Here is a 27,129-nt window from a genome sequence, read left to right on the forward strand (position 1 = left end):
TTCTGACTTAGTATTATAAAATGATTAAATTGGTAATTGTAAATAGCCTTTTTTTGGAAGTTTCATAATCGGTGAGTGAAAACAAAATGGGACGTGTCTGACTTTGTTCTGAATATGTTGCATGAATAAAAGGTCAAATAAGGACTTGAAACAATAGCAGACAACCTGCACATCCCTTTACAGTATTGATGTTTGAAAAAACAAAGAGAAGTTTGCTTCTCCTTTCAGTGACTGCACTTTGCAATCTTTGTTCAGAAGCAGAAGTAATCGGTAATAGGAGGATTTCCCAGACATTGTGTAGGTTGTGTGCCCTTTCACTACGTTATAAGTGATAAATCCATCCCCATGATGCATCAAAATATAATAATAGTTGTGACATTAAACAGATGAAAGTACAGATGTTGAAACCTTGTTTTCTGGCTATCTTGGTCCGGTGATTATCCTTGCTGTATTAACATGTCATTAGCAGTCGGGACACAGCTTGGCTTTCATCCAAATGTAGTTTGCTGATTAAGTGACCAGATCAATACTACAGGGAGATTGAATGACTTCCTAAACTGACTCAATTTTGCTCTTACGGCCAATTGTTTCAAGTAAGAACTGCCCAAATGTGTCGGAATAGAGGTTTGGGGTGCGTTTATACTTTCAGCACATTTGCCACTTCAAAATTGGGACTAAACCAGGACTAAAACCTGAAACTAAGAAAGGACGTGGACAAGGAATAAATTCAGTCTACATCAGGGGTAAAATTAGCTCAATTTAACACCAGGTAATAAGAGTGAACGCACCCTTAATCCAGAAAATCTGAATATTTCCCCCCTCAAAAAAGCCATAGGTCATAAAATAGGAACAACACTTATAATATAAATAGACATATATTTCAAGAGTTTTAAAATGTTTCATCCGTATGCCTCTAAACATATAGCGCAAAAGCAAATCCCCTCGACACGAAAGAAGCATGACCAACATAAGAGGTTCCACATATTGTGACTCACCCGCTGGCCCTTTTGTTTTGCGTTGTTGCTAATTTTGTAGACATAGTGGCTGCATGGATTAGCAGAAGAGACTTTTTTTCTACGGATGGACAGTGACATCATTATTTTTGGTAAAGTCCAATCCATTGTCAGTGACTCATACAATACATTTGTGTGCATTTCAGTAACTAGAAATAAACATTTAACTGAGGGAAATGGAAATAAATTAAACATTTTTTTACTTCCATGTAATCAATATATGTGAAGAAACAAAAGCTTAGGTTTATAACTAGCCACATTTAGCAAAGGTACGAAATATGGAATAAAAATGACATTTTACATTTAAAAATTACTTGAACAAACAGGATTGGGAAGTAACTAAATACATGTACCAAAATTACAAATTCAGGACACTAGTTTAACTACACTAGTCTTCCTTTACAGTTACTCTTTAATTTAAAAAAAACTGCATAGTATTAAAGGGAAAATAGAACACACCTCATTGTCGTGCGTACATGTGTGATTTTTCCTTCTCTGATTTGAGATACAAAAACAGTGCAACAAATATAAAGCTGTTTTAGTCTATAACATAATAGATCTCAATATGAAAGTAATCAGTGTATTCAGACTACACCTCTCTGATTGGACAATGGGTTTGATGGAGTTCTGACGTTTTTGCATAATGTCCCTTCTTTTTAGTCCAGAGCTGTCATATCATCAACCGACAAAATTTAACATAACATTTCAACAATTACATTCTGATCTCAAAATGGAGCCTTAACAAACAAAGCATGAGCCAGGCAGAAGAGGCTTGGCCGTGGACGCAGCCACTTGAACACAGCTGGTCTCCTGTCTTTGTCTGTTGTCTGCATCTCATCCCAAACCACCGCCAGGTCCTTATCAGGGCTGTTGGGATAAATATAGCTCCTCACTGCATCTGATTGGCCGACAAGCATAAGAGAGCAAAGACATTCTCCTGCAGCAATCAGAAACATACATAGGGGACATGCAAGCACCTTTCAAACAATAAATAGTCAGGATTGTTTTATTCCTCCCACAACCATTTTCTGATGCAATAAAAGTAACATAACAGGGAGACAGGTGGTACGGTGTGAGTCACCAACCCTGCCTCTACCCCCTCAGACATTACTGCATGGTATGTGTATATGTAGAAGCATATATAAACATGGAAAAAAGACAAAGTCATCCAAAATGTGTACAAAACTGGCATTAATGTGCATGTGGCATATAGTCCTTTTGTGACCATTTGCATATAGATATTTCTGATGGTTGTGATTCCTAAAAAAATATAATAGTAGAATATTAGAATAATATAATATTTCTGAGCTATGAAAAATAGATGTAGAATAACCAAATGCATAATTAATTGCAACAAGCTGTGTCACCGTCAGCCAGTACACAATCACAGTTTTAGCAGGGGTGATATAAATACAAATATACATAACAGTTTGATCGTGACAAGAAATCTCCCTCTATTCCACAGAAATGGAAGTAGAGTACTTTATAGGATTCGTGCGCTGACATTTATGTGCACACCAGAGAGAGAGACCAGCATCACCAAAGTCAGTGTCTGGTGAAGGGCAGAGAAATCCCCAAGTCCCCAGAGTTTGATATCAGTTGGATTAAGGGAGCGCTGCCCACACAGATGACGACAGAATGGGTTCAAGTAAAAGAGACTGAGAGGACTGAAGGGAACCAGAACATGAAGGTCATTATTATATGTACTGTTTTCATATTGTTGAAGAGACTGGTAGAAAAGCTGTGTTTATTACCAAACTCAACTGGGCAGGAGAATAATTGTTGACAGGAAAAATAGATGAACCGAGAGTTTATATGTTATGAATATCTCTTTGGCGGCTGTGCTCAGTGTGCACTTGTACCAATGAAGACGGGGCCAATATTACAAGAGACCAGTAAATGAACAGCTCAGTTCATCCAGAGCGTTTGTTTACCTCTGATCCAGAGTCCATGTCTTTGACTGTCGTATGGAACATCGACACCTTTGTTGACAGACATTCTGTTTATTTCAGTTTCCAATGTAATAATCATCATATTCACATTTATAGACTTGTCTACACGGATTGTATACAAGCACTGAGAGTACAATGCTAAAAACAAATAAACAAACAAACGAGGAACGGCCTACAACACGCGGAACTCTCTTCTGTAGGTCTACAGGGGCCTACAACACGAGGAGCTCTCTTCTGTAGGTCTATAGCGGCCTACAACACGAGGAGCTCTTTTCTGTAGGTCTACAGGGGCCTACAACTAGAGGAGCTCTCTTCTGTAGGTCTACAGGGGCCTACAACACGCGGAACTCTCTTCTGTAGGTCTACAGGGGCCTACAACACGAGGAGCTCTCTTCTGTAGGTCTATAGCGGCCTACAACACGAGGAGCTCTTTTCTGTAGGTCTACATGGGCCTACATCACGAGGAGCTCTCTTCTGTAGGTCTACAGGGGCCTACAACACGAGGAGCTCTCTTCTGTAGGTCTACAGGGGCCTACAACACGAGGAGCTCTCTTCTGTAGGTCTACAGGGGCCTACAACTAGAGGAGCTCTTTTCTGTAGGTCTACATGGGCCTACAACACGAGGAGCTCTCTTCTGTAGGTCTACAGGGGCCTACAACACGAGGAGCTCTCTTCTGTAGGTCTATAGCGGCCTACAACACGAGGAGCTCTCTTCTGTAGGTCTACAGGGGCCTACAACACGAGGAGCTCTCTTCTGTAGGTCTACAGGGGCCTACAACTAGAGGAGCTCTCTTCTGTAGGTCTACAGGGGCCTACAACACGAGGAGCTCTCTTCTGTAGGCATACAGCGGCCTACAGCATGTCTACAGTGGCCTACAACACGAGGAGCTCTCTTCTGTAGGTCTACAGGGGCCTACAACACGAGGAGCTCTCAACTTCTGTAGGTCCACAGGGGCCTACATCACGAGGAGCTCTCTTCTGTAGGTCCACAGAGGCCTACAACATGTCTACAGGGGCCTACAACACGAGGAGCTCTTTTCTGTAGGTCTACATGGGCCTACAACACGAGGAGCTCTCTTCTGTAGGTCCACAGGGGCCTACATCACGAGGAGCTCTCTTCTGTAGGTCTACAGCGGTCTACAACACAAGGAGCTCTCTTCTGTAGGTCCACAGAGGCCTACAACATGTCTACAGGGGCCTACAACACGAGGAGCTCTTTTCTGTAGGTCTACATGGGCCTACAACACGAGGAGCTCTCCTCTGTAGGTCCACAGGGGCCTACATCACGAGGAGCTCTCTTCTGTAGGTCTACAGCGGTCTACAACACAAGGAGCTCTCTTCTGTAGGTCTACAGCAGTCTACAACACAAGGAGCTCTCTTCTGTAGGTCCACATGGGCCTACAACATGTCTACAGGGGCCTACAACACGAGGAGCTCTCTTCTGTAGGTCCATAGGGGCCTACAACATGTCTACAGGGGCCTACAACACGAGGAGCTCTCTTCTGTAGGTCCACAGGGGCCTACAACATGTCTACAGGGGTCTACAACACAAGGAGCTTTCTTCTGTAGGTCTACAGAGGCCTACAACATGTCTACAGGGGCCTACAACACGAGGAGTTCTTTTCTGTAGGTCTACATGGGCCTACATCACGAGGAGCTCTCTTCTGTAGGTCTACAGCGGTCTACAACACAAGGAGCTCTCTTCTGTAGGTCCACAGAGGCCTACAACACGATGAGCTCTTTTCTGTAGGTCTACATGGGCCTACAACATGTCTACATGGGCCTACAACACGAGGAGCTCTCTTCTGTAGGTCCACAGGGGCCTACAACATGTCTACAGTGGCCTACAACACAAGGAGCTTTCTTCTGTAGGTCCACAGAGGCCTACAACATGTCTACAGGGGCCTACATCACGAGGAGCTCTCTTCTGTAGGTCTACAGCGGTCTACAACACAATGAGCTCTCTTCTGTAGGTCCACAGAGGCCTACAACACGAGGAGCTCTCTTCTGGAGGCATACAGGGGCCTACAACACGAGGAGCTCTCTTCTGGAGGCCTACAGGGGCCTACAACACGAGGAGCTCTCTTCTGGAGGCCTACAGCGTATGGCATGAGGGCCTGGGTTATTTTTGTCAGTGTGTTTGAGCCTGATGTGGAGGACACACTCCAGTTGATGTTCCCACAGATGCGTCACTGCCAAAGGCTCACAGTGATATTTATTGCCTCCACAAAGTGGTGCATCTTCCTCTGACATTCTGGGAACCACATTATTCTCACTTATTACATTTGACTAATTCGGTTGGTACATTTTCCATGAGTGTGTTTAGTAAATAGCAGGAGGCTCTTTGTTTTGGAGTTCAATCAATTCATTTTTATAAAGCCCAAAATCACAACAACAGCTGCCTTGCAAAATTGTTGATTTGACCTACATAAAGTTAGAAAATCAAACACTGAAAGTTATTGACCAATAACAAAAGCAGATAAACAGTATATTTCTGTTAAAGGAACAAGACAATTATTGATAACATTCATGTGTCAATATTTCAACAGTCCATCTACAGGAAGTAGAATTATTTGCCACCATCTGTTAGTTCACACCTCGCTAATTTCTATCATGTTATTTTAGTATATGTCTTGATAGTCTAACGTGCTTTAATGAAACACCTTGATGCAAATGTAATGCTAAACATTATTTAGTCAGAGCTGTCACACCTCAGTGCCTTTTACACAATTCCCTGTCAATTTTGTCACCACCCTGCAGGCCTCAGCTATTTTTACGCAATGGAATTTTCAAATCATGAAACTTGGATTGACTTCTTCTTTGTATTGTATCCGGGAGCAAATAAGGCAATGCCTAAATCCTGTTGCATCTTGGGCAATAGTTGGTCTTGGAGTCATGGAGTTAGTGTGAGCAGTGGGCGGTAAGGAGGAACTCTGACTCAAGTCCTGCTGGAGAAGACTGTGTGTTCCGCATGTGTCATCTGGAACATCAGCTCTCAACTTGAAGTCAGGAATACCAAGCATTCCTTGGTAACTAATAACAAATACCCTCCTCACTGGAGAACATAAGCCCAGTATGGAAATGGAAATATGGAGAAAGAGCACAAAGGACGTAAACAAGCAGCGATTTGGATCGTAGCTCTTCATGTGTTGACAAGTTGGGCATTAAAAATCGGCTACAGTTCATCCTTTTGATTGATCCATTCTTTTAAAATAATTATTTGAATATCAACCTTTTGTATTTTAAGGTGACTAACTCCCAAAGACATGTATTTATTTAACACTTCTCGTTCTCTCCGTTTTTTTAGACAGTTTGTGAAGAGGAATTCCAGTCCTTTCCTTGTAGGTGAGTAATGTGCTCTTTTTTGGGAAACAGCATCATCATTTGGAGGCGTTCTGCGTTCACCAGGAAGCACCTGCAGCAGCCGCCACCATTGTGTCTCTGTGCCTTTATGTCACATGAAAAAGGGACATTCTCAACAGGAAGTCACTGTTCAAACACTTACATACCGTGGAGTCCACACACTTATGCTTAAACTTCAGCTACCACCATGGCCTTTAGCAATAGTGTCTCCAGGGTTTGTGCAGCACAGAAAAGTGAGTCAGAGCTGCACTGCACTACCTCGAAAAGACTGAACTGTGGGAAACATGCAAGGATATAGAACAAAACAACAACGTCTACGTGTTGGGCCATAACTAGGGCCAACTAGAGTATCCCGATTAATATGCATTATGTCATATCCATTGTAGTATCTGTGCAATATTTACTACAAAAGTAAGATAAGATAAGATATTCCTTTATTGTCCCACATGGGGAAATTTCATTGATGCAACGCAGGTAGATACAGAGGTAGATACAGAAGAAAAGAACAGATCACTTATAGGAAGTCTGAAAAACACTTTCAGTAGAAGATCTCCTATAAATAAATAAAAACTCCCATAGACAAATAAATAAATACATAAATACCATTGCACACTAAGCTGTTTTAAAAAGAATAACCTTTGTGATAGTGAAAAGTTGTTTTAAGGCGTCTACTTCCCCACATTCCATATATGTTGACAGTTCCGGGAGTAAAAATGTCAATATCTATATCCTGAATTTGGCTGAGGGGCTGAAAGTCTAGTTTAAGCTTCATGTTTATAGCTCAAATGCTACAGCTCACAGTTGCAGCACTCTGCTCTGTGATCACAGGATTGCCTCAGACAAACAACTTGCAGGGCTACTTCCTAAATAAATTAGCTTTACTCTGGAGTCTCTAATATGCTCGCACAATCATGTTAGAGCGATATGTATGAGCTTAGCCTACAGTGGGTGAAGGCAGATGGGAGGGAAAGAACGTTGAGTTCAGAGAGAGAAAGAGGGAGACAAAGCCAGAAGCCAAATGGAAATGGAAATGCATCTTTGTTTTTGTCTCTGGTCTGGGCTTTTGTTGTTATTTACAGCTGACACTAACAAAGTCTGCAATGAAATAAGGTTTAGAGAGCGCTGCTGATGGTGGGGCTCCCTGCTCTGTGTCGAGCCAGGATTAGAGGCGACCATATGGCACTCGAGTAATCCTCTGCCTTCAATCAGGCATTTCTCCTCCTCACAAGACTAAGATGAAATAAATACAAACAATATTATGTTTTGGTTCTGGTTTAGGTTACATGTCCTATTACCGTTTAGTAATCACATTCTCATAATAATGCCTATAGAACGTCATAGCATGTATGCTTTTGGTTTCATCGCTTAGTAACAGATCTGCATGTTGTTTTTGATTAATTTCTCAACGTCATGCCCTACGATTCTTTCTCTTTGAACTGCTGCATGGTTGAAAAACAATAACGTTAATGCTTATGTAATGTGTCATACAATTCAGAGGATAAGCATGCTCTGAATTCTTGCAAACGCTGAGGGACAAAGGCAAATGCCTTTGCCTACTCACAGGCAAAACCCAAACAGTCTGAGGCTTGTCTGAACGTCATGCGTGTGTGACATTTAAACCTATTAATTAATTTAGGGATTGAGTTTACGCGGTAAGGGATGTAAAGCTGTAGTTTACTGGGCTATATGAGGTCCAACGGAAGACGGGCAATCCCTTGGTCAGGGTTAAGCAGAAAAAACAAAGGCTCGATAGTAATGACACAAGGTTTACACCATGTTGAGCTCAACATCACTTAACATAGCCCACACACACAACAAACAATCCACCAATTGTTTGGGTGCATGCGAGAACACTATGCGAGGTTAAAGGATATTTTGATAGCGTAAGCGTGCCCGGTCTCTTGCTGCAGGCACCGTTTATCGGCCTCATGGAAAAGTCGCACCTGAAACTGTGAGCAGCAGGTGTGGGCTGTCAGAGAACACTGTGTGAGTAATTATAAGAGAGCTATGAATCAAGCCCCACAGCACAGCACAGCCTCGGGGGCGGAGTCAGGGCCCCAGTCACGGTTTATGGGCGGGACATCTGTTACGATCGCGCCGCGTCACTGTCCATATATGGGTCGTGACGTCGGGCGCCGGAGGTTCATTCATATAAAGCCGTACTGCCGGAATCCCCTTGTAGGAAATGTAGGCAAAGACGCGTTCGGGGCTCCGTGTCTTCATTCAAGGAGCCAGTCGGTTTGATTCTACAAGCAGTAATAGCATTTTAAAACCTCCAAAGACGCAGCAATGAAGGTGTCCAGCATTGACAGCCGGCGCCTGAAGAAAATCATCAGGAAAGAATGTGGTAGCTGCCTTATTGTGGATTGTCGGCCGTATCTTTCATTCACAAACTCCAGCATCAGCGGCTCCGTCAACGTTAACCTCAACTCGGTGGTGGTGCGCCGGTCCCGGGGAGGACCGGTGCCACTGCAGTTTGTCATCCCAGACGAACGAGCTCTGCATCGGCTTCGGGAGGGGAGCATATCGGCAATCGTAGCACTGGACGACCGGACGTCCCACTGGCAGAAATTAAAGAAGGACAGTGTAGCACAAATAGTAATAAACACCCTTTCCCACTTAACGAATGGGACCAGTATCTGCTTTCTAAAAGGTAAGCCGAATACGAGACTGCATTTTCGAATAGTTATCTTCAAATTAACTGTACAATCAATGTTCAAAGAGGTTTTTTGTTTTTTAAATTGTCTTTTGAGAAAATATGTTAAATCTGCGTTTTTATTCTTCCAAATGATAATGTTTAGATTGGATCAAAAATAGCGTATCTACGACCTTGTGGAGTCAAATGTAATGAAAACCCTAATTGGCAGCTGACATCGTGTTTTACTTTTATTTTACCAAAAGTATTACAAATTATGGCGTTTTTTGTTGGCTAATTTCCCCCATCGGGACGCAGTTTAATATTGTATCTACGTATTTATTACCCAATACTGTAAAGCCTAAGCTGAGCTGGGGAGATCTGACGTGCGTGCGTCAACGGAGTGGATGACTCAGTGAGAAAATAGCGAGGTTATTGTGACTTTTACATGGATACAAACGAGGCGAGTGCACGACACAAAGTGCAGTCCACGTTAATGCCTCGGGGGTCTCTGTGATGTAGAAACACACGCTTCCGTCTGTCGCCCCTGAGCTTGGCCTAAAAGATTTGCGCGCCTTCCACAGCGAGGTGCGGTAATTCATGCCACACGTATAATCAGTTTATACACGTAATAATCTGCCGTTAAAGCTGTTTCATAAACGTTGACATTTCACAAGCTTAGGCCGTGGCACTGTGTGTTAGGAGCCACGACTAAATAAAGCCTAATGTTGTTTCCTCTGTTTGTTTCAGGCGGATATGAGAACTTCCACTCTCAATACCCTGAACTTTGCACTGAGGTGAAAACCATAGAACAGAGTGGAACTGAAACTGAGAAGAAAGTTTGCTGCCACACCGAGATCCGTTCTCACCACAAACCAGATTATGATCAGGTATGGAAACACAATCAGGCAAATGCTTTATTTCTTCACCTGATAAGAGAAAAGCACATAGAACAACACTGACATCGGGGTGTGTTATATTTGGCCCACCATCTTCTCAAATATGATTTTATCTGACCTTCATTGCCCAGTCTGTCTATATTTAGTTCAAAAGAATGGGGCCTTCACCTGTAGAGAAGCACACACTTTGATCATGGCCTTTTCTGTCATCCACTGCCAACAGGCACTACACAACACTACACAACACGGCACTACACTACACAACACGGCACTACACTACACAACACGGCACTACACAACACGGCACTACACAACACAACACGGCACTACACTACACAACACGGCACTACACAACACGGCACAACACAACACGGCACTACACAACACGGCACTACACAACACGGCACTACACAACACAACACGGCACTACACTACACAACACGGCACTACACAACACGGCACAACACAACACGGCACTACACTACACAACACGGCACTACACAACACAACACGGCACTACACAACACGGCACTACACAACACAACACGGCACTACACAACACGGCACTACACAACACGGCACTACACAACACGGCACTACACAACACGGCACTACACAACACGGCACTACACAACACAACACGGCACTACACAACACAACACGGCACTACACTACACAACACGGCACTACACAACACAACACGGCACTACACAACACAACACGGCACTACACAACACAACACGGCACTACACAACACAACACGGCACTACACAACACAACACGGCACTACACTACACAACACGGCACAACACAACACGGCACTACACAACACAACACGGCACTACACAACACGGCACTACACTACACAACACGGCACTACACTACACAACACGGCACTACACAACACGGCACTACACAACACGGCACTACACTACACAACACGGCACTACACAACACGGCACTACACAACACAACACGGCACTACACAACACAACACGGCACTACACAACACGGCACTACACAACACAACACGGCACTACACAACACAACACGGCACTACACAACACGGCACTACACAACACGGCACTACACAACACAACACGGCACTACACAACACAACACGGCACTACACAACACAACACGGCACTACACAACACGGCACTACACAACACGGCACTACACAACACAACATGGCACTACAACACGGCACTACACAACACAACACGGCACTACACAAAACAGCACTACACAACACAGCACAGATCTAGGTGTTCACACATTGTTGTGGGCTGGGGTGTTTTCCATGGTGTTGGTGTTCATGGTGTGTTGTTGTATTTTCTCAGGGCAAACCTGTGGAGATCCTGCCTTTCCTCTACCTCGGCAGTGCCTATCACGCTTCCAGACAGGACTATCTCAGTGACCTTCACATTACAGCCTTGCTCAACGTGTCCCGCAGGGACCTGCAGCCAGCAAAGGGTCATTACGACTACAAGTGGATCCCAGTGGAGGACAACCATATGGCGGACATCAGCTCCCACTTTCAGGAGGCAATACAGTTCATTGGTGAGCTTTATGCCCTTCCTCGATAAAAGTAGAAAATAAGATTTGGCTAGCAACCCTGTTGACAAACCTAAATTAACAGAGCAGAATATAGAAAGGATTATTTTCTTGGAAGCCTATGTCTATTTTTAGCGCTAGGTAAAGGAGCTGTGAAATCTGCTACATCACACCCACCCTCGTTAATCAGTTTAAGTTGGTCCACTGCTCGTCACTGTCTCCAGATCTCATTCAGGATTTACTCCCTTCCTCCCCCTGACCTTCCACTCATCCTCCCCCATCTTAGCCTGAAAAAAGACTCCCATGTCATCATATGTTCTCGGGCCTAATCTCTGTGGCATACTCCCCTGGGTGTGGCCAGCACGGTGACAAGTGGGTGAGCAGTACGTATTTGGCCATGGGCAGGAGGAGGAAGCTGTGGGTGTGGTACTCCTAAATCGTTGTTTATGTTGTTTTAGCTTAGTCTAAATGTAAGATGTCTGTCTGCATAGCACAGCGTTGCCTGCAGGTGGGTTGCACTGATAGTCCCTAAAGGGCAGAAGGACAGCAAATATGGAAGGCAGTGTGGGAGGGAAAAGTGGAGCTCAATAGATATTGTGCACAATGCGCAGGTTATTTATAGCAAGCACAGCCGCCAAGGACAAAGCCCACAGCCAGCATCAACGCTAAAGACATTAGACGACAACATTAATGGTTGATATCATGTAATGTTTTGGTTATCTGAATATTACATAAGGCTGTGATGTGTTCCATTGGCAGGTTTTGCCCACATTTACAAATTGTTTTCTAAAGCAGTGGACTAAGCTAATGCAGAGTACATAATTCCTACCACATCTACCACTTCCTGCATCCCTGCACTCAAGGTGCATTCAAATTAGAATCAGGACAAAAGACTAGTATAATCAAAGAAAGTACCATTACATGCTTGTGGGCTGATTTCTTGAGTGGCCTTGCAGATAAGTCATGAGTGCTTCTTGATATTGTAATTAAGCTTTGTAGCTGTCTGAATACCTGATGACAGACTACACTTACCTATATATTGGCAAGATACTTCAAATATTGTATTGAAATGTGTATATATTTATGAAGCCCACTGGAAATGGTTAGGTATAAGGATGTACGGTACTAAGAGAGCTGCTCCTATAAACTCTCCAATGTGAACTCTTCAGCACCCACATAATAGGAGGAAGTCTCTTGTTTTTAGGAGGAAGTCTCTTGTTTTGTGATTCACACAATGGTCCCAAATGCCTCTGTCCATACTAATGAACAACATGTAGTCTATGAAATAAAAACTGTAATGATGAAATCATGTATTATCATGCTGCAACAGAAAGTGCCAGTTATACAGCCAGTGCAAAGTAAACAAAGCCTTTTATAGCGTGACAGAAATAGTATTAAATTTGATGCCCTCTTTTTCTTTCAGATCAAGTGCAGCAATCTGGCGGCAAGGTCCTGGTACATTGTGAAGCAGGCATATCACGCTCCCCCACTATCTGCATGGCCTACATCATGAAGACCCAGCGGCTGCGACTCGATGCTGCCTTTGACATCATCAAGCAGCGCCGCACAGTCATCTCGCCCAACTTCAGCTTCATGGGTCAGCTGCTGCAGTACGAATCCGAGGTCCTTTCCACGGCCCCAGCTCACGCCGTCACGCCAGAGCCAGCCACACCCTCCGCCCCCGAGTCGGCCTCCTTTTTTGCCAATGACTTTACCAATAACTTTAGCACCAAAAACTATGAGCCATCAGTGTTCACCCTCCCTACCTCTTGCCTGCACTCCCCGGTCCATCACCAGTTCAAACTGAGCCCAATAACTGCACTGCCTTAAGAGAAACGTTTGACTGCTTGTAGTCTTTACTTGAAAAAATATGAAAAATAATACTTTCCGTGCCTGGTATTTGACCCAGCAACACTGGAGATGAGCAGGAAAGAGAACATTTATACGGCGGTGAAGTTGAGACCCCTAGGAGTTGTTTTCCTGTCTTCTGGGCTGTTGACAAAACAACACGGCACAATGATAGCCTGAACTGCAATATTCATGCCTTAGGTTGATGTTGTGATTTGCCTATAAATCTTGGCATTGGAATTATTTATTTGAAAGTACTGTCTGATTTTTATCAACATTGATGTTAATTCATGTGTGTTTAATAAATGTTTCACTACAAAACTTTGTATTTTATCTGCTCAAAGTACAAACTGTAGCAACAGCCTGTCCCACTAAATAAAAGCACACAATAACGACAATAAATTATTTTATTATTATTATTATTTATTTTTTGTTGTTGTTGGGCCTATGGCTTATTGCTGAATTGGACCAAATTATCTTAAGCAGAACTTTACCACTATAGCCTCAATAACATTTGTGTATTTATTGCACAAGACCTTAAATCAAGCCTTATTAAAGGCACGGTGGAGTAGAATGCATCTGAATGATTCAGTTCGTGACCCTCCGCTGACAGTGTCAGCTCGGTCAAGACACAACAGCGACACCTGCTGTACGGCTTATGTAACAAAGCGTAGGACCTCAATACAAGAGATACACATGTCCTTCAGAATAACACTTAAACTGTCATAGGCCTACAGACATTCTTCCATAATAAAACGGCAAACTAAACTCCATAAATGAAAGCTTATGGCTGGATGAATGATTCGTTTGCAGTCGTTTGTCGGGGACCAGAGCAGAAACAAAAGTTCGGTATGATCACACGACGAGTCGGACCCGTGTCTATCTTCTTCTTTGGCGCCCAGCAAGCGAGTGCCTGGACTGTACCAAGTGTGGTTTATGGGGTGAGTGCTAAATAAAACGTGAAAGTAATTGCATTTTTACAAGTATGAACAATTTTATGACAGGGGTATTATTGTTCATTTCCATCTCCAGTTCCAATTCCAATTATAATTATGATTTTAACATTTCTGACAGACCTCGTCCTCTAATGCGATAGTGGTATCTTCCATTCAACCCGCCCCCGCCGCCATTTTCTGTGTTATTCTCTGTTGCCTGATTGTTTCTCGGCAAAAAAATTAATGCATAATTAACCATTAGATTAGTTATCTTAACGGTTCCTCCAGCCTTTGGAGAGAGGAGTTGATCCATTACTTTGTCTGAGAAGAGTTGGGCCACTCGGACCGCCATGTACATCAAACAGGTAAGACTGGGCACGCTAGCGGCAATCAATGGCCTATTGACATCATTTACAATGGTCGCGTTTAATTATTACTAGCCGTCTATTGCATATCAGTCATGTTTTTTTAATTCACATTATGCATTGAAATATGTAGTATGTTCGCATCATGATCAGTGTTTGCTCTGCTCTGCCTGCCCACTTCACCGGGGCTAAGCTAATGCTAATGCTATCGCATGTAGCAGTGAAGGTTTCTCTGAGTTGAGCATTTTAATGCTCCCCATTCCTAATTTAAACTCACGTCAAAGCCTCGACGTTACTGTCCAGAAGCTCATAGAGATTTATCAACAGCAGTTTTCTCAAATAAAGTGAACAAAAGACTACTTGACTACTGTTTGATCACTTCTGATCAAATTATATCTGTCGCACTGTATACTGTAGTCCGAATACAATTCAGTGATCGATATGTTTAGTATTTAACATCTTTAAATCTGCATTGGTTTAACATTGGAATATATGACGAGACTCTACAACCGGCACCATCTACAACTAATATTTAGTTTACTGTATGCTGTACTGTTTACTGCGTTGTGACATTTCTTTTACATAATATTCATTATTGTACATTTTGTAGGTCATTATTCAAGGATTTCGAAGTTACAGGGATCAAACTGTTGTTGACCCCTTCAGTCCAAAGCATAATGTTATTGGTCAGTATTTAAGTACATGTTACAATCAGTATTTGTGATGAACATATTCCTGGTAATGCATCATTATGTTTTCACAGTTGGAAGAAATGGGTCTGGCAAAAGCAACTTCTTTTATGGTAAGAAATTAAAGTGTTTATTTAATGGATGAAATGGTCAATGCATTTGTCTTACTGATCTTTTTCTACAGCCATCCAGTTTGTGCTCAGTGATGAGTTCAGTCATCTTCGTCCTGAGCAGCGTCTGGCCTTGCTCCATGTGAGTGACAAAAATGTCTTGTCACAGTACAGTTTTTGTACTCTCTTCAAAGATCTGTTACATGTGTTTCTCTTGATATATTAGGAAGGAACAGGGCCCCGGGTCATTTCAGCTTTTGTGGAGATAATATTTGACAACTCGGACAACCGGCTTCCTGTAAGAATAATATTTGTTCTATTATTCTATGTTATGTTGTCTTTTTCCAAAGTTCCAATATTACAATCCCCAGATGTTATACAGTAGGAATCTATGTTGTGTTATGTAGCGTTAATGAACTGTCTGAAATGGTAATATATGGTGCATGCTAGTATTAACTCATTAGTAAAGCCTAATATAAACACGATAAATTATGTGAAAGTTAACTGGAATATTGTTCCCCTCTTCAGATCGATAAAGAGGAGGTCTCGCTTCGGCGTGTAATTGGAGCAAAGAAAGACCAGTATTTCTTAGACAAGAAGATGGTCACGTAAGTATTACCCTGTATTTTATTGAAGAAAATAGTTAAATAGTTTGTAAGCGTGAGTGATTTCTGCAGTAAAAACGATGTCATGAATCTTCTGGAAAGTGCTGGCTTCTCGCGCAGTAACCCCTACTACATCGTCAAGCAGGGAAAGGTTAGTCAGGAGTAATGCTGTATGCTATCTCTGCACCTTTCCTTTTGTTAAATGATGAAATGCGTTCTACCACATGTTAATTGATTTATAGATCAACCAAATGGCAACAGCCCCTGACTCCCAGCGTCTCAAACTTCTTCGAGAAGTTGCAGGGACCCGCGTGTATGATGAGCGCAAAGAAGAAAGTATTTCTCTCATGAAAGAGACCGGTAAATCCTATGGAATTACTATTTCTTTAAAACGGTTTTCCTGATGGCTTCTGTCATAATAAAGAGATCTCTATGAAGAGTAGTAATTTTCAAACGTATGGTTTAACAGAGGGAAAGCGTGAAAAGATTAACGAACTGCTGAAGTATATTGAGGAGCGGCTTCACACTCTGGAGGATGAGAAGGAGGAGCTTGCTCAGTACCAAAAGTGGGACAAGATGAGGAGAGCCCTAGAGTATACCATCTACAACCAGGAGCTCAACGAAACCCGAGCCAAACTGGATGAGGTAGCGTAAATCAAAATTCTGGTTTGGATGGCAATATGTTTTATTGCAGATTTTAGTCTGAAATGTCTTTCTTTTTCAGCTCTCCTCCAAACGAGAGACATGTGGAGACAAGTCAAGGCAGCTCCGTGATGCTCAGCAAGATGCTAGAGATAAAGTGGAGGTATAAAACAAAAAAACATACAATTCATTTGATTATATCAGATTGACTATATAGTTATTTAAAAAAAAAAACATAATATATATAATCTATACAGAACTTTGTGGGATTTGGCTGTTATAAAACTTAAAGTAATGACATTCTGCAATCTCTAATAACTATATTTGATGTATTAATATTTGTAGGAAACTGAGCGAGTTGTGCGAGAGTCTAAGTCCAAAATCTCGGCCATGAAGGAAGAGAAGGAGCAGCTCTCGGCCGAGCGCCAAGAACAGATCAAGCAGAGGACCAAACTAGAGCTGAAGGCTAAGGACCTGCAGGACGAGCTGGCAGGGAACAGCGAACAGAGGGTACGGAAGCCTCTGTGCGTCATCTGCACACGTGATCTCTGCACCAACAACTCTTAACTGTGGGGGGGTTATGAATGCATTTAATACTTAATGGTATACTTTTTTGCATCAGTATTTTAATACTGGAGGTATTAACCCATTGGTAGTCTTGAAAATATACTAACTGAAAAAGCCTGTGACAAATCTGCACTGATGTTTTTAATGTTAATGTTTGTGATTCATAAGACCCGATAGTGTGATTTAAAATCAAACTGCTTCTAAATAGCTGTACACCTGAACTCTCCTTGTCACAGCAGCTTGACGTCAGTTTTTGCACACGACTCTTCGTATGCAGGGCTGGCTTCTCTCTGTGGCCGTATGGCACCGAGTCCTGTGCAACGCTGTGTGTATAAACACAATTATAGCTGTGTTTTGGCCCAAATCCCCTTGCACTGTGATGAGTCCCAGGCAGCGTGCCGGCTGGTTGGATTAGGCCCACCTGGCTAATATCGGTACATCATCCAAAAGTTATTGGCGCACACTGAAAAGAAAAAGGAAGCAAATTGCGTCACGGGTTGGCAATAGCTGTTTTTTAGTTTATTTAGATGTATTTAAATCCAAAGATAATGTTTAAATCCATTTACAATCTTTTACTCTCTTCAGTATTTTTACATGGTGTATTTTGTACATTCTAGAAACGTCTGTTGAAAGAACGTCAGAAGCTACTTGAGAAAATTGAAGAAAAGCAAAAGGAGCTGCAGGAGACGGAGCCCAAATTTAACATGGTGAAGGAGAAGGAGGAGCGCGGTATCTCCAGGTAAGATCTTCAGGAGGAGTACCACTCTGCTGCTCACTGGGAAATATCCCGATGGGTTTGAATAAACCTGAGACACGAGTTCGGCTAATTACCTTTCTATCCTGAATTGTTGTCTTCTGTACAGACTGGCCCAAGCTACTCAAGAGAGGACAGATTTGTATGCCAAACAGGGACGAGGAAGCCAGTTCACCTCCAAGGAGGAGAGGGACAAGTGGATTAAAAAAGAGCTGAAATCTTTGGACCAGGCCATCAATGACAAAAAGAGGCAAATCGCAGCCATCCACAAAGATCTAGAGGACACGGAGACAAACAAAGAGAAAAACCTGGAGCAATACACTGTAAGAATGATGTGTATTTATTTGACATCATCATATATTAAAGAAACAACTAACATTTTTACTCATCTCTTAGAAATTAGACCAAGATCTTAGTGAGGTGAAGACCCGTGTGGAGGAGTTGGACAAAAAGTACTATGAGGTTAAAAACAGAAAAGATGAACTTCAAAGTGAAAGAAAGTAAGGCATTATGCATTATGTATGCTGTTGATGAAGTACTACTCAAAGATCACCAAAAGATTCAAAATGTTATTTGTTCTGCATTTCAACAGCTACCTGTGGCGAGAGGAAAACGCTGAACAGCAGGCTTTAGCGGCTAAACGCGAGGACCTCGAGAAGAAACAGCAGCTTCTCCGCGCCGCCACTGGGAAGGTCTGTGTTGATTACAAACCATCGTTCCTTCTGGATTTAGATCTGATGAATAAAACACAAACTGACTGGATGATCTCAATGAGCAAGAGGCCTCGAGCCGGTGGCAGAGTTTTAATATCGCTGTGCAGTGAGATCTAGAGGTCGAGAAACTGACACTTAACGCCAACGCTCCAACTGAATGTGAATGCTGAGAAAAGCTCACTTTGTGACTCACCCCATTGTCAAATCTAATCATGCACTCGCTTAGGCCTTATGATCGGCAGCTAAATTTACTCATGACTCACCCCTTCGTCTAATCCACTGCCAATCACACATCACTTGTGCGAAAAGTCTAAGACAAAGAAATTGTTCTCTTCGTAAAGCAATCTCACTTTTATGTTATTCATTTGTGCGTCTTTTCATATTCAACCATATGTGACTGCACTAAAATGTACCTAATTAAACAGTTTTATCTACTAGCTGCAATTATTGCAGTGATTGTTGCAATCTGCAAACAATTTGATCTTGATTAAATAAAGATTTGATCTGCCCTGTTTAAGTCTATTACTAATATCCCTTTCAAAATTGATTCTATTGTTTGTTCTCCTGGATTTGAATTTTAAACCTTTTTTCTTTCAGGCCATCCTCAATGGCATTGACAGCATCAACAAAGTGCTGGAGCATTTTCGCCGTAAAGGCATCAATCAGCATGTGATCAATGGTTACCACGGCATCGTCATGAACAACTTTGAATGTGAGCCTGCCTTTTACACCTGTGTGGAGGTGACCGCGGGAACAAGGTGCTCATTTATTATTCCTCTGAGTTGGTCACAAAGGCAACTCTTTGAGCACCGTCTTACTTACACCTTGTTTTATATTTCAGACTCTTCTATCACATTGTTGAAACTGATGAAGTCAGCACTAAAATACTGATGGAGTTCAACAAAATGAACCTTCCTGGAGAAGTCACTTTCCTTCCTCTGAGCAAGTTAGATGTCCGTGACACAACTTACCCAGAGACTAATGTGAGGACTGCACATGAAATGTATGTTTTTCATAAACAAACAACATTTATTCTGAAACCCTTTTGTTTTTTAGGATGCTATTCCCATGATCAGCAAACTGCGTTACAGCCAAAACTTTGACAAAGCTTTCAAGCACGTGTTTGGCAAGACGCTCATTTGCCGTAGTATGGAAGTTTCCACTCAGTTAGCCAGAGCGTTTACCATGGACTGTATCACTCTGGAGGGTGAGTAAACGTTTCCGTTCCAAGCCAAAATGTACAACTACACGGGGGTATGAAGCGAGCGAACACATACCTGTATCCAACGATTCAATATCATGTTGAATATTGTTGCATTGAGGATGCTGTTTATGAACAGGTGTTTTAAGTGTCCTGGTTTTGTCTGTTGTCATGTAAACGCAGTGTAGTGGATCCTCCAGCGCATGTAAATGCAATCACTCTTTGTACATCAAGGGCTCACTGTTTTAGATCACAATTGTGTTGCTCCGAACAAAACTACGTGTGAATTTATTCAAAGAGAGCTTGATGTCAGAGTTCAGCGATCAACTGCTGGTGGGAGGGTGGTCAAAGGTCACATGACCATGGATTTATACAATACAGGATTACTCAAACATGCATGAATCAATGAAAATGTACCCGAGACCTGAGTAAGCTAATGATAACCATAGATGATTATATGCTATAATAATGTCTTATTTTCTTTGTTCAGGTGATCAGGTGAGCCACAGAGGAGCTTTGACTGGAGGCTACTATGACACAAGAAAGTCTCGTCTGGAGCTGCAAAAAGACATGAGAAAGGCTGAAGAGGAACTTAGTGAACTGGAGGCAAAACTCAACGAGAATCTACGAAGAAACATTGAACATATCCTTTCTCCGAGGTGTAAACAGTGGGTGGATCAGACAGCAGTCCACCGTGAAACCGTAATCATTCCTGTAACTGGCACCTGATTGAATAAGAAGCAAATAAACACGGCTGTGGATGACGACGCTTTCCATATCAGACTCGGGAGCATCAGTGTTGAGGAATAGGCTTGCGGAGGTGATGATCGCTCCTGTAACCCACATTTTACGTCACTCACACACTTCACAACCAGCACTTCACATCACATGTATATTTAGATCTTTTTTCACAGTTCTTACCCATCATTCATTTTGATTCAAATACCTGTGCAGTGATGTGTAGGTTCATGTGCAAAATAGGGCTGCACAATTTGGGTTAAGAATGTGATTGTGATTCGATTTATAGATTTATCTTTTTATTAATGGGATTCTGCTCCACATTCAAACACAAATAGACCCATGAAGTGACATACATTACATACGCGCACACACGCGCACGCACAGTCCAGTCCATCATACTGCATACTGGATGTTCTCTTTTCAACACATCAAGTCCATGAGAATGAACAAATACAGGTTAACGATGCAGTTGAATTGTTTGTAAAAAGTGATATTGTCCTTAACACTCTCCTTTACGTATAAACAATGAGATTGACCAACTCATGAATCAGATGCAGCAGATCGAGACTCAGCAAAGAAAGTTCAAGGCATCCAGAGACAGTATTCTGTCAGAGATGAAGATGCTGAAGGAGAAGAGGCAGCAGTCGGAGAAAACATTCATGCCCAAGGTTAACATCACACTGTTGTGCTTTAAGTCAAAGGTTCTGTTTACTGACTAATGTGTTTCTTTAGCAACGCAGTCTTCAAAGTCTGGAGGCCAGTCTTCACGCCATGGAGTCGACCAGAGAGTCCTTGAAGGCTGAACTGGGCACTGACCTTTTGTCCCAGCTCAGTCTGGAGGACCAGAGGCGCGTCGACGACCTCAACGACGAGATTCGCCAGCTTCAGCAGGTCAGGCCGCAGAACAAACCAAGTAAACACGCTTTTGCTGCTGGGTTGGTCAAATGTAATCTATTCACACATTAAGTCAATACAGTATGTAGTATTGACTGACAGTCTGTTTCCTACTCGTCATGTCTGCTGGTGCCCGCCCACAGCAGCTGTGTGTGGGATGTGTTAGTGATCCAACATGGCTCCCTCTGCCAGCTGCTCGCACCTCATTCATTCACTTCAGTTATTCTGCTGTCATTGTGCAACAGCTTTCACTCCAAACCGAAATGGTCTTTATTTACATACTATTTGGTCAGGCATTTTATTCGAGTCCATATTTGAACAGCCTCATGAGTTTGTGACAAATACAGTTTCAAGTAGTATGAATTACGTGCTACCCTAAAAATATACATATCACACACATTTACAAATGTATTATTTGGTGAAACGTGTTGTTTTGTGCCATTGCAGGACAACAGACAGCTGCTGAATGAGAGAATCAAACTGGAGGGCATCATGACACGAGTGGAGACGTATCTCAATGAAAATCTACGCAAGCGTCTTGACCAAGTAGAACAGGTACTTTTCTTTGGTACTCTGCTTTCTTCTGAAAAAGGTAACTCGTTGGTAAGAAATGACAGAGAAGCCAGTGAAATTGTCAATATTATTCTTGTTTACAGGAGTTAAATGAGTTGCGTGAGACAGAAGGAGGGACAGTGCTGACAGCCACCACCTCAGAGCTGGACGGCATCAATAAACGAGTCAAAGACACTCTGGCTCGATCAGAAGGTACACACGGGAACTGCCTCTGCCAAATCTGCTTTCACCTCTATGGCAGTGACATAATTATATAACCAAATGTGCAGTAATTATGTTGGTGACTTTCATATACTGCGTGCCTCATTGGTGGATTGTCTGATTGTCTTTATGGTCTGCTGATGATTAGTGATGTCAGTATTGTTGGGTTAATCTATAATCATGATTATTCAGGTCATAACATAATAAGAAATAAAAAATAGTTCTGAAATGTGGTTGCAAGTGTGAAAATAACAAATAATATCACATAAGTCGCTCCGGAGTATAAGTATATATGTATAAAAGTATAAGTCGCAGCCCGGCCAAAACTATAAAAAAAGATGCGACTTATAGTCCAGAAAATACGGTATATTTAGTTATACCTTTTCATCTGATTGTTCTTGTCACTGTAGAAAGTTCTATTTGGTAAAGCTGGTCTCAAAGGTTTCTTACACAATAATCGTAACGCTAATGATGAAACTATATTCTGCATTATTGTGTTTTTGCCATAGAGCTGGACCTGATGATTGACAAAACGGAAGTGGAAATCAAGGATCGCATAAAAAGCATGGAGCGCTGGAAAAGCGTGGAGAAAGAGCAGAACGATGCCATCAACCATGACACTAAAGAGCTGGAGAAGATGACTAACCGACAAGGCATGCTGCTCAAGAAGAAAGAGGAGTGCATGAAGAAGATCAGGGAGCTGGGCTCACTTCCTCAGGAGGCCTTTGAGAAGTACCAGACCCTCACACTCAAGCAGGTGGGCAGAAAAGGGCCTCCTCCTGAATGAGTGGCATGTTTTGGACATGGTGAACCAGGAAAAATTTGAACAGGAACAATATTGTGTGTGTTTGACAGGCAGATTTTGGTCAGCATTATTGCAAAAAATTACAAAACTGCTGCTCTTTTGGGGTGTTTCTGGTCTGGACTTGTCACTTCAAATCAAATGTGATCGAAAGAAAGACATTATACAACCCGTTTGGCCTTGTAACATTAAGTTGTATCTATGGGCTAACCTTTCTCTTTTCTTGTGTAACGTGACCTTTTCCCAAAGAGATTTACTTAAATTGACACCAAAGAAATGTTATAACACGAGCCCAAATGTTAAGTACGTAACAAGACTAAAGGTAAGAAAATGCGACGGTCTGACCTGTGCCTGCGCTCGCGTCCTCTGCTCCTTCCTCCAAACTCCTGCTCCTTCCTCCAAACTCCTGCTCCCGTAGACGCGTACCTGATTGGACTCGGCATCTTCCATAACTAAACTTGCATGCTCTGGCGATCCTCCAATCGACAGAACCGCAAATAGCTTTCACAAACTCTCAATAGATATTCTAGCGGCATAATTTTTCACTCTGAGGCGAGACGATGGCGCTGATTGCTGGAGTGGATGAGTGGGCTACATAACAGAGGCACTTGTCCTTGTTAAAACTTCATTACTGCTTCAGATGGTGGTATTTATCATTCTAATGTGAATGTCTTTATATGCGGCACACAAATAGACAGGCTTTCTATTCTTAGGTTTGAACACTGCTGCCATCAAGACACTGCATATATTTCACAGCAGCATCTTCGTCTGTGCTCTCTGTATCCATGTTTCCTTTGACGTTGGAGCTTTTTACTTGTAGACTGTTCACAAAAGCATACTTTGTGATACTTTTATTTCATTTAGTTTGAAAAAAAAACACCAGCTTTCCAGTATGAAGAGACGGTTGGTTCTGCAGTTTGATTGAATTACATTTATCTTCATTTTCTACCGCTTTTCCCTTTTAGGGGTCACGGGGGATTGGAGCCTATCCCAGTGACTTTAGGCATTAGATTACATATATTTTCTTTAAAGGATTTAAGATCAAATCAGTAAATTAAAAAAAAAAGTCTTGAATGAAGAAAAAATATTTGTATGCAATATTTCTCCAGTTTTGTGAAAAATATTTTAATATCACAAAGACATTTCTATATTTTGAATTAACTCTATTTAATGACATTTTTCAGCTTTTCCGTAAACTGGAGCAGTGCAACACTGAGTTGAAGAAATACAGTCACGTCAACAAAAAAGCTTTGGACCAGTTTGTGAATTTCTCTGAACAAAAGGAAAAGTTGATAAAACGCCAGGAGGAGCTGGACCGCGGCTACAAATCCATCATGGAGCTCATGAACGTCCTGGAGCTCCGGAAGTATGAGGCCATCCAGCTCACGTTCAAACAGGTTTGTTACCACGCTGAAGCTTGTATCTTCATGTAGCAGCTACTCTGAACCAGAAATGCCATACATTTTCTTTTAGGTGTCCAAGAACTTCAGCGAGGTGTTTCAGAAGCTGGTGCCTGGAGGTAAAGCCACTCTGGTGATGAAGAAGGGCGACGCAGAGGGCGGACAGTCCCAGGACGAGGAGGGCCAGGACAGTGAGAGGGGATCTGGCTCCCAAAGCAGTGTCCCGTCTGTGGATCAGTTCACGGGAGTCGGCATTAGGGTAAGACACGACCTCAAATGTAATGCACTTCCATTGAAATGCAATAGCACTAACCTTTGGTCCTGTGCAGGTGTCCTTCACTGGAAAACAGGGTGAAATGAGAGAAATGCAGCAGCTTTCTGGAGGTCAGAAGTCTCTGGTGGCTCTGGCTTTGATTTTTGCCATTCAAAAATGTGACCCTGCCCCTTTTTACCTGTTCGATGAGATCGACCAGGCTCTTGATGCTCAGCACAGAAAAGCCGTGTCGGGTAAAGTCAAACCTTAATGAACAAGTCTCAGTAAATAAAATGACTCCTTTTAGGTGAATGGACTAATTATGAAGCTTATGGTTTTGTTTGTTCTTCCAGACATGATTGTTGAGCTGGCGGGGCATGCACAGTTCATCACCACCACATTCAGGCCTGAGCTGCTCGAGTCGGCAGACAAGTTTTATGGAGTCAAATTCAGAAACAAGGTGAGACTTTCTTATGGGACAAAAAGACCTGGTTGAGGTTATTCCGGGTGAATTAACCTGTGCATGTGTTGTAGGTGAGTCACATTGACGTGATCACAGCGGAGCAGGCCAAAGACTTTGTGGAGGACGACACCACCCACGGTTAAAGCGCTCTGCTCTTTCTACAGCCTCACCCTGACCCAGAGCACTCCCCCACCAAACATACAGTCCTATCCTAGAAAACACTCAACAATTTAGCTCTAATGTCGCGACATTTTATTCAGTCTCAATTTACTAAGATAAAGTTCAGACGTTGCATGAAGCGGCCTCTAGATCTAATTTTATTACAATACATTGGTGGGAAGTTTAACTGTTACTGGTGATGTGACTCTTGGGAACCAGTTATTGGGGGAATTTGCTAGAGCAAATATCACACGTGTACAGTTTTCTTAAGACTAGACCCTTGCTTATATTGATGTTTCACACATTTTATGTTCACATAATTGTTTTTGTGAATGTGTTCTCTGAGCCGAGTAAAATGGTTAGTTGCCCTTGAGCCCCATAATGCTGTAAAGTCTCGAGTTCATTTTCACATGGTCATAAAATCTCTTTTACATATCAATGTTAGAACATTTGTCATTCCAACACAACATGTGTTCATGTTGAAGTATCTTTTCCAAATTAAACGGGTCAAATTGTCATTTACCATTTCTCCAACCATTTAAACTGTCTTAATGTAATATTACTCAAGTGCTCAATATTTTGGAAATTAAACCCTGTATGTTGTAGTTTCTGGTCTGCACCGTTTTACATGTTGTTTTTATATAAGATAAAAATTCAATATTTACATTAAACTTGGTTGGAATTTTCTTCATTTCTGATACAAACACCAGAGGGCGCCAGATTACAACACTGGGTATTACATATTAAGTCCTAATATCATATATATATAATTATGTAGCCTGGACTCAGCACAGTTGAGATGTTTTTATTGTGTAATTTTTCAAAATATATATTCTGTGATACCACCAGTGCATATGAAGTGAGTATTTAATGTATTCATTTCCTTCTTTCCAGATAACTAAAACAAGCAGGTTGCCAGCAGCACACCACACACTCAAATCCTACTTGTGCTTAATTTGAATGGAAGAAATTAGCAAATGGTAAAGGTTTTCCAAAAATGACAAAATATCTCATGTATAAAACTGCAGACTAGTAATTTTACTATCATTAGTTTTTCATTGGCCTATTTCAGTCTTTTTACCAATTCTCTTGGACAAAATGTGAATGTTGAACAGAATTCTGTTTTATAAAAGCATAACTCTAAAATCTGATATAAATTGCAATTTAATAGTTTTCCCAACTTGAGCTGCAGTCGAGGTTTGTTTTGCCATTGTTTTGTGTCAGCAGCACAGATAAAGAGCAGGGGCACATTGGTGATACTTGAAAAATGTATTGATTTACCGTAAATGTTATGTTTTATGAAGGACAGTTTTAGTTCGTCTCCACACAGTTCCTGCCTCCTGGCCTAAGTCAGGTTGATTATGGCCTGTACAGCAGCAGGGGTAAGTAGAGTTGTCTGCGATCTATTGCTACAGAAAATATCACGATAAACGATACTGACAATCGATAAAAGACCAGGTGCTGCTTCACATAAATGGCAGATTAAAAAACTTGCGCACTTTAGTTTGTATGTATTATGAGTTGTAGAAGTGATTTATTTGACCTTCTACTGCTCGAACCCCATCATATTACAACAAACTATATATATAAAAAAAAAAAGAAAAAAAAAAGCATTCTTCAGTAACAGGCCCACAGGGGGCACTTCAACACTTAATTAGATCTCCAAGGGGCAACAGTCTCACAGACAGTGGGAACAAATAATGCATACAACCTCACATCAAGACAATGCAATGGTTATGTTAAATAGGTGCAATAAAACAATATTATGCACCAGCTTCGACTAAAACCATTGCAG

The 27,129-nt window shown here is 42.0% G+C and overlaps 2 protein-coding genes across 2 annotated transcripts; both read left to right on the forward strand.

Moving 5' to 3' along the window:
• Positions 1 to 8,536: 8,536 nt before the first annotated feature.
• On the forward strand, positions 8,537 to 13,588 carry dusp5 (dual specificity phosphatase 5). The gene is made up of 4 exons (XM_072462383.1): positions 8,537 to 8,981; positions 9,714 to 9,853; positions 11,206 to 11,425; positions 12,843 to 13,588. Exons 1-4 carry the CDS (start codon positions 8,618 to 8,620, stop codon positions 13,247 to 13,249), a joined length of 1,131 nt encoding a protein of 376 aa, XP_072318484.1. The 5' UTR covers positions 8,537 to 8,617; the 3' UTR covers positions 13,250 to 13,588.
• Positions 13,589 to 14,381: 793 nt separating this feature from the next.
• smc3 (structural maintenance of chromosomes 3) lies at positions 14,382 to 25,716 on the forward strand. Its single transcript, XM_072462393.1, has 29 exons — positions 14,382 to 14,567; positions 15,178 to 15,253; positions 15,331 to 15,369; positions 15,441 to 15,508; positions 15,593 to 15,664; positions 15,895 to 15,974; positions 16,044 to 16,122; positions 16,214 to 16,331; positions 16,441 to 16,616; positions 16,696 to 16,776; positions 16,959 to 17,123; positions 17,798 to 17,919; positions 18,044 to 18,257; positions 18,331 to 18,434; positions 18,527 to 18,626; positions 19,245 to 19,405; positions 19,489 to 19,630; positions 19,704 to 19,854; positions 20,339 to 20,491; positions 21,106 to 21,257; positions 21,322 to 21,480; positions 21,931 to 22,038; positions 22,140 to 22,248; positions 22,767 to 23,014; positions 24,244 to 24,456; positions 24,533 to 24,718; positions 24,789 to 24,966; positions 25,066 to 25,172; positions 25,247 to 25,716. The coding sequence occupies exons 1-29, from the start codon at positions 14,553 to 14,555 to the stop codon at positions 25,316 to 25,318; spliced, it is 3,648 nt and encodes a 1,215-aa protein (XP_072318494.1). The 5' UTR covers positions 14,382 to 14,552; the 3' UTR covers positions 25,319 to 25,716.
• Positions 25,717 to 27,129: the final 1,413 nt, after the last annotated feature.

Source organism: Eucyclogobius newberryi, unplaced genomic scaffold (assembly GCF_026437365.1).
Source record: "Eucyclogobius newberryi isolate DKJ021-1_F unplaced genomic scaffold, fEucNew1.0.hap1 SCAF_4, whole genome shotgun sequence".
NCBI classification, from domain to species: Eukaryota; Metazoa; Chordata; class Actinopteri; order Gobiiformes; family Gobiidae; genus Eucyclogobius; species Eucyclogobius newberryi.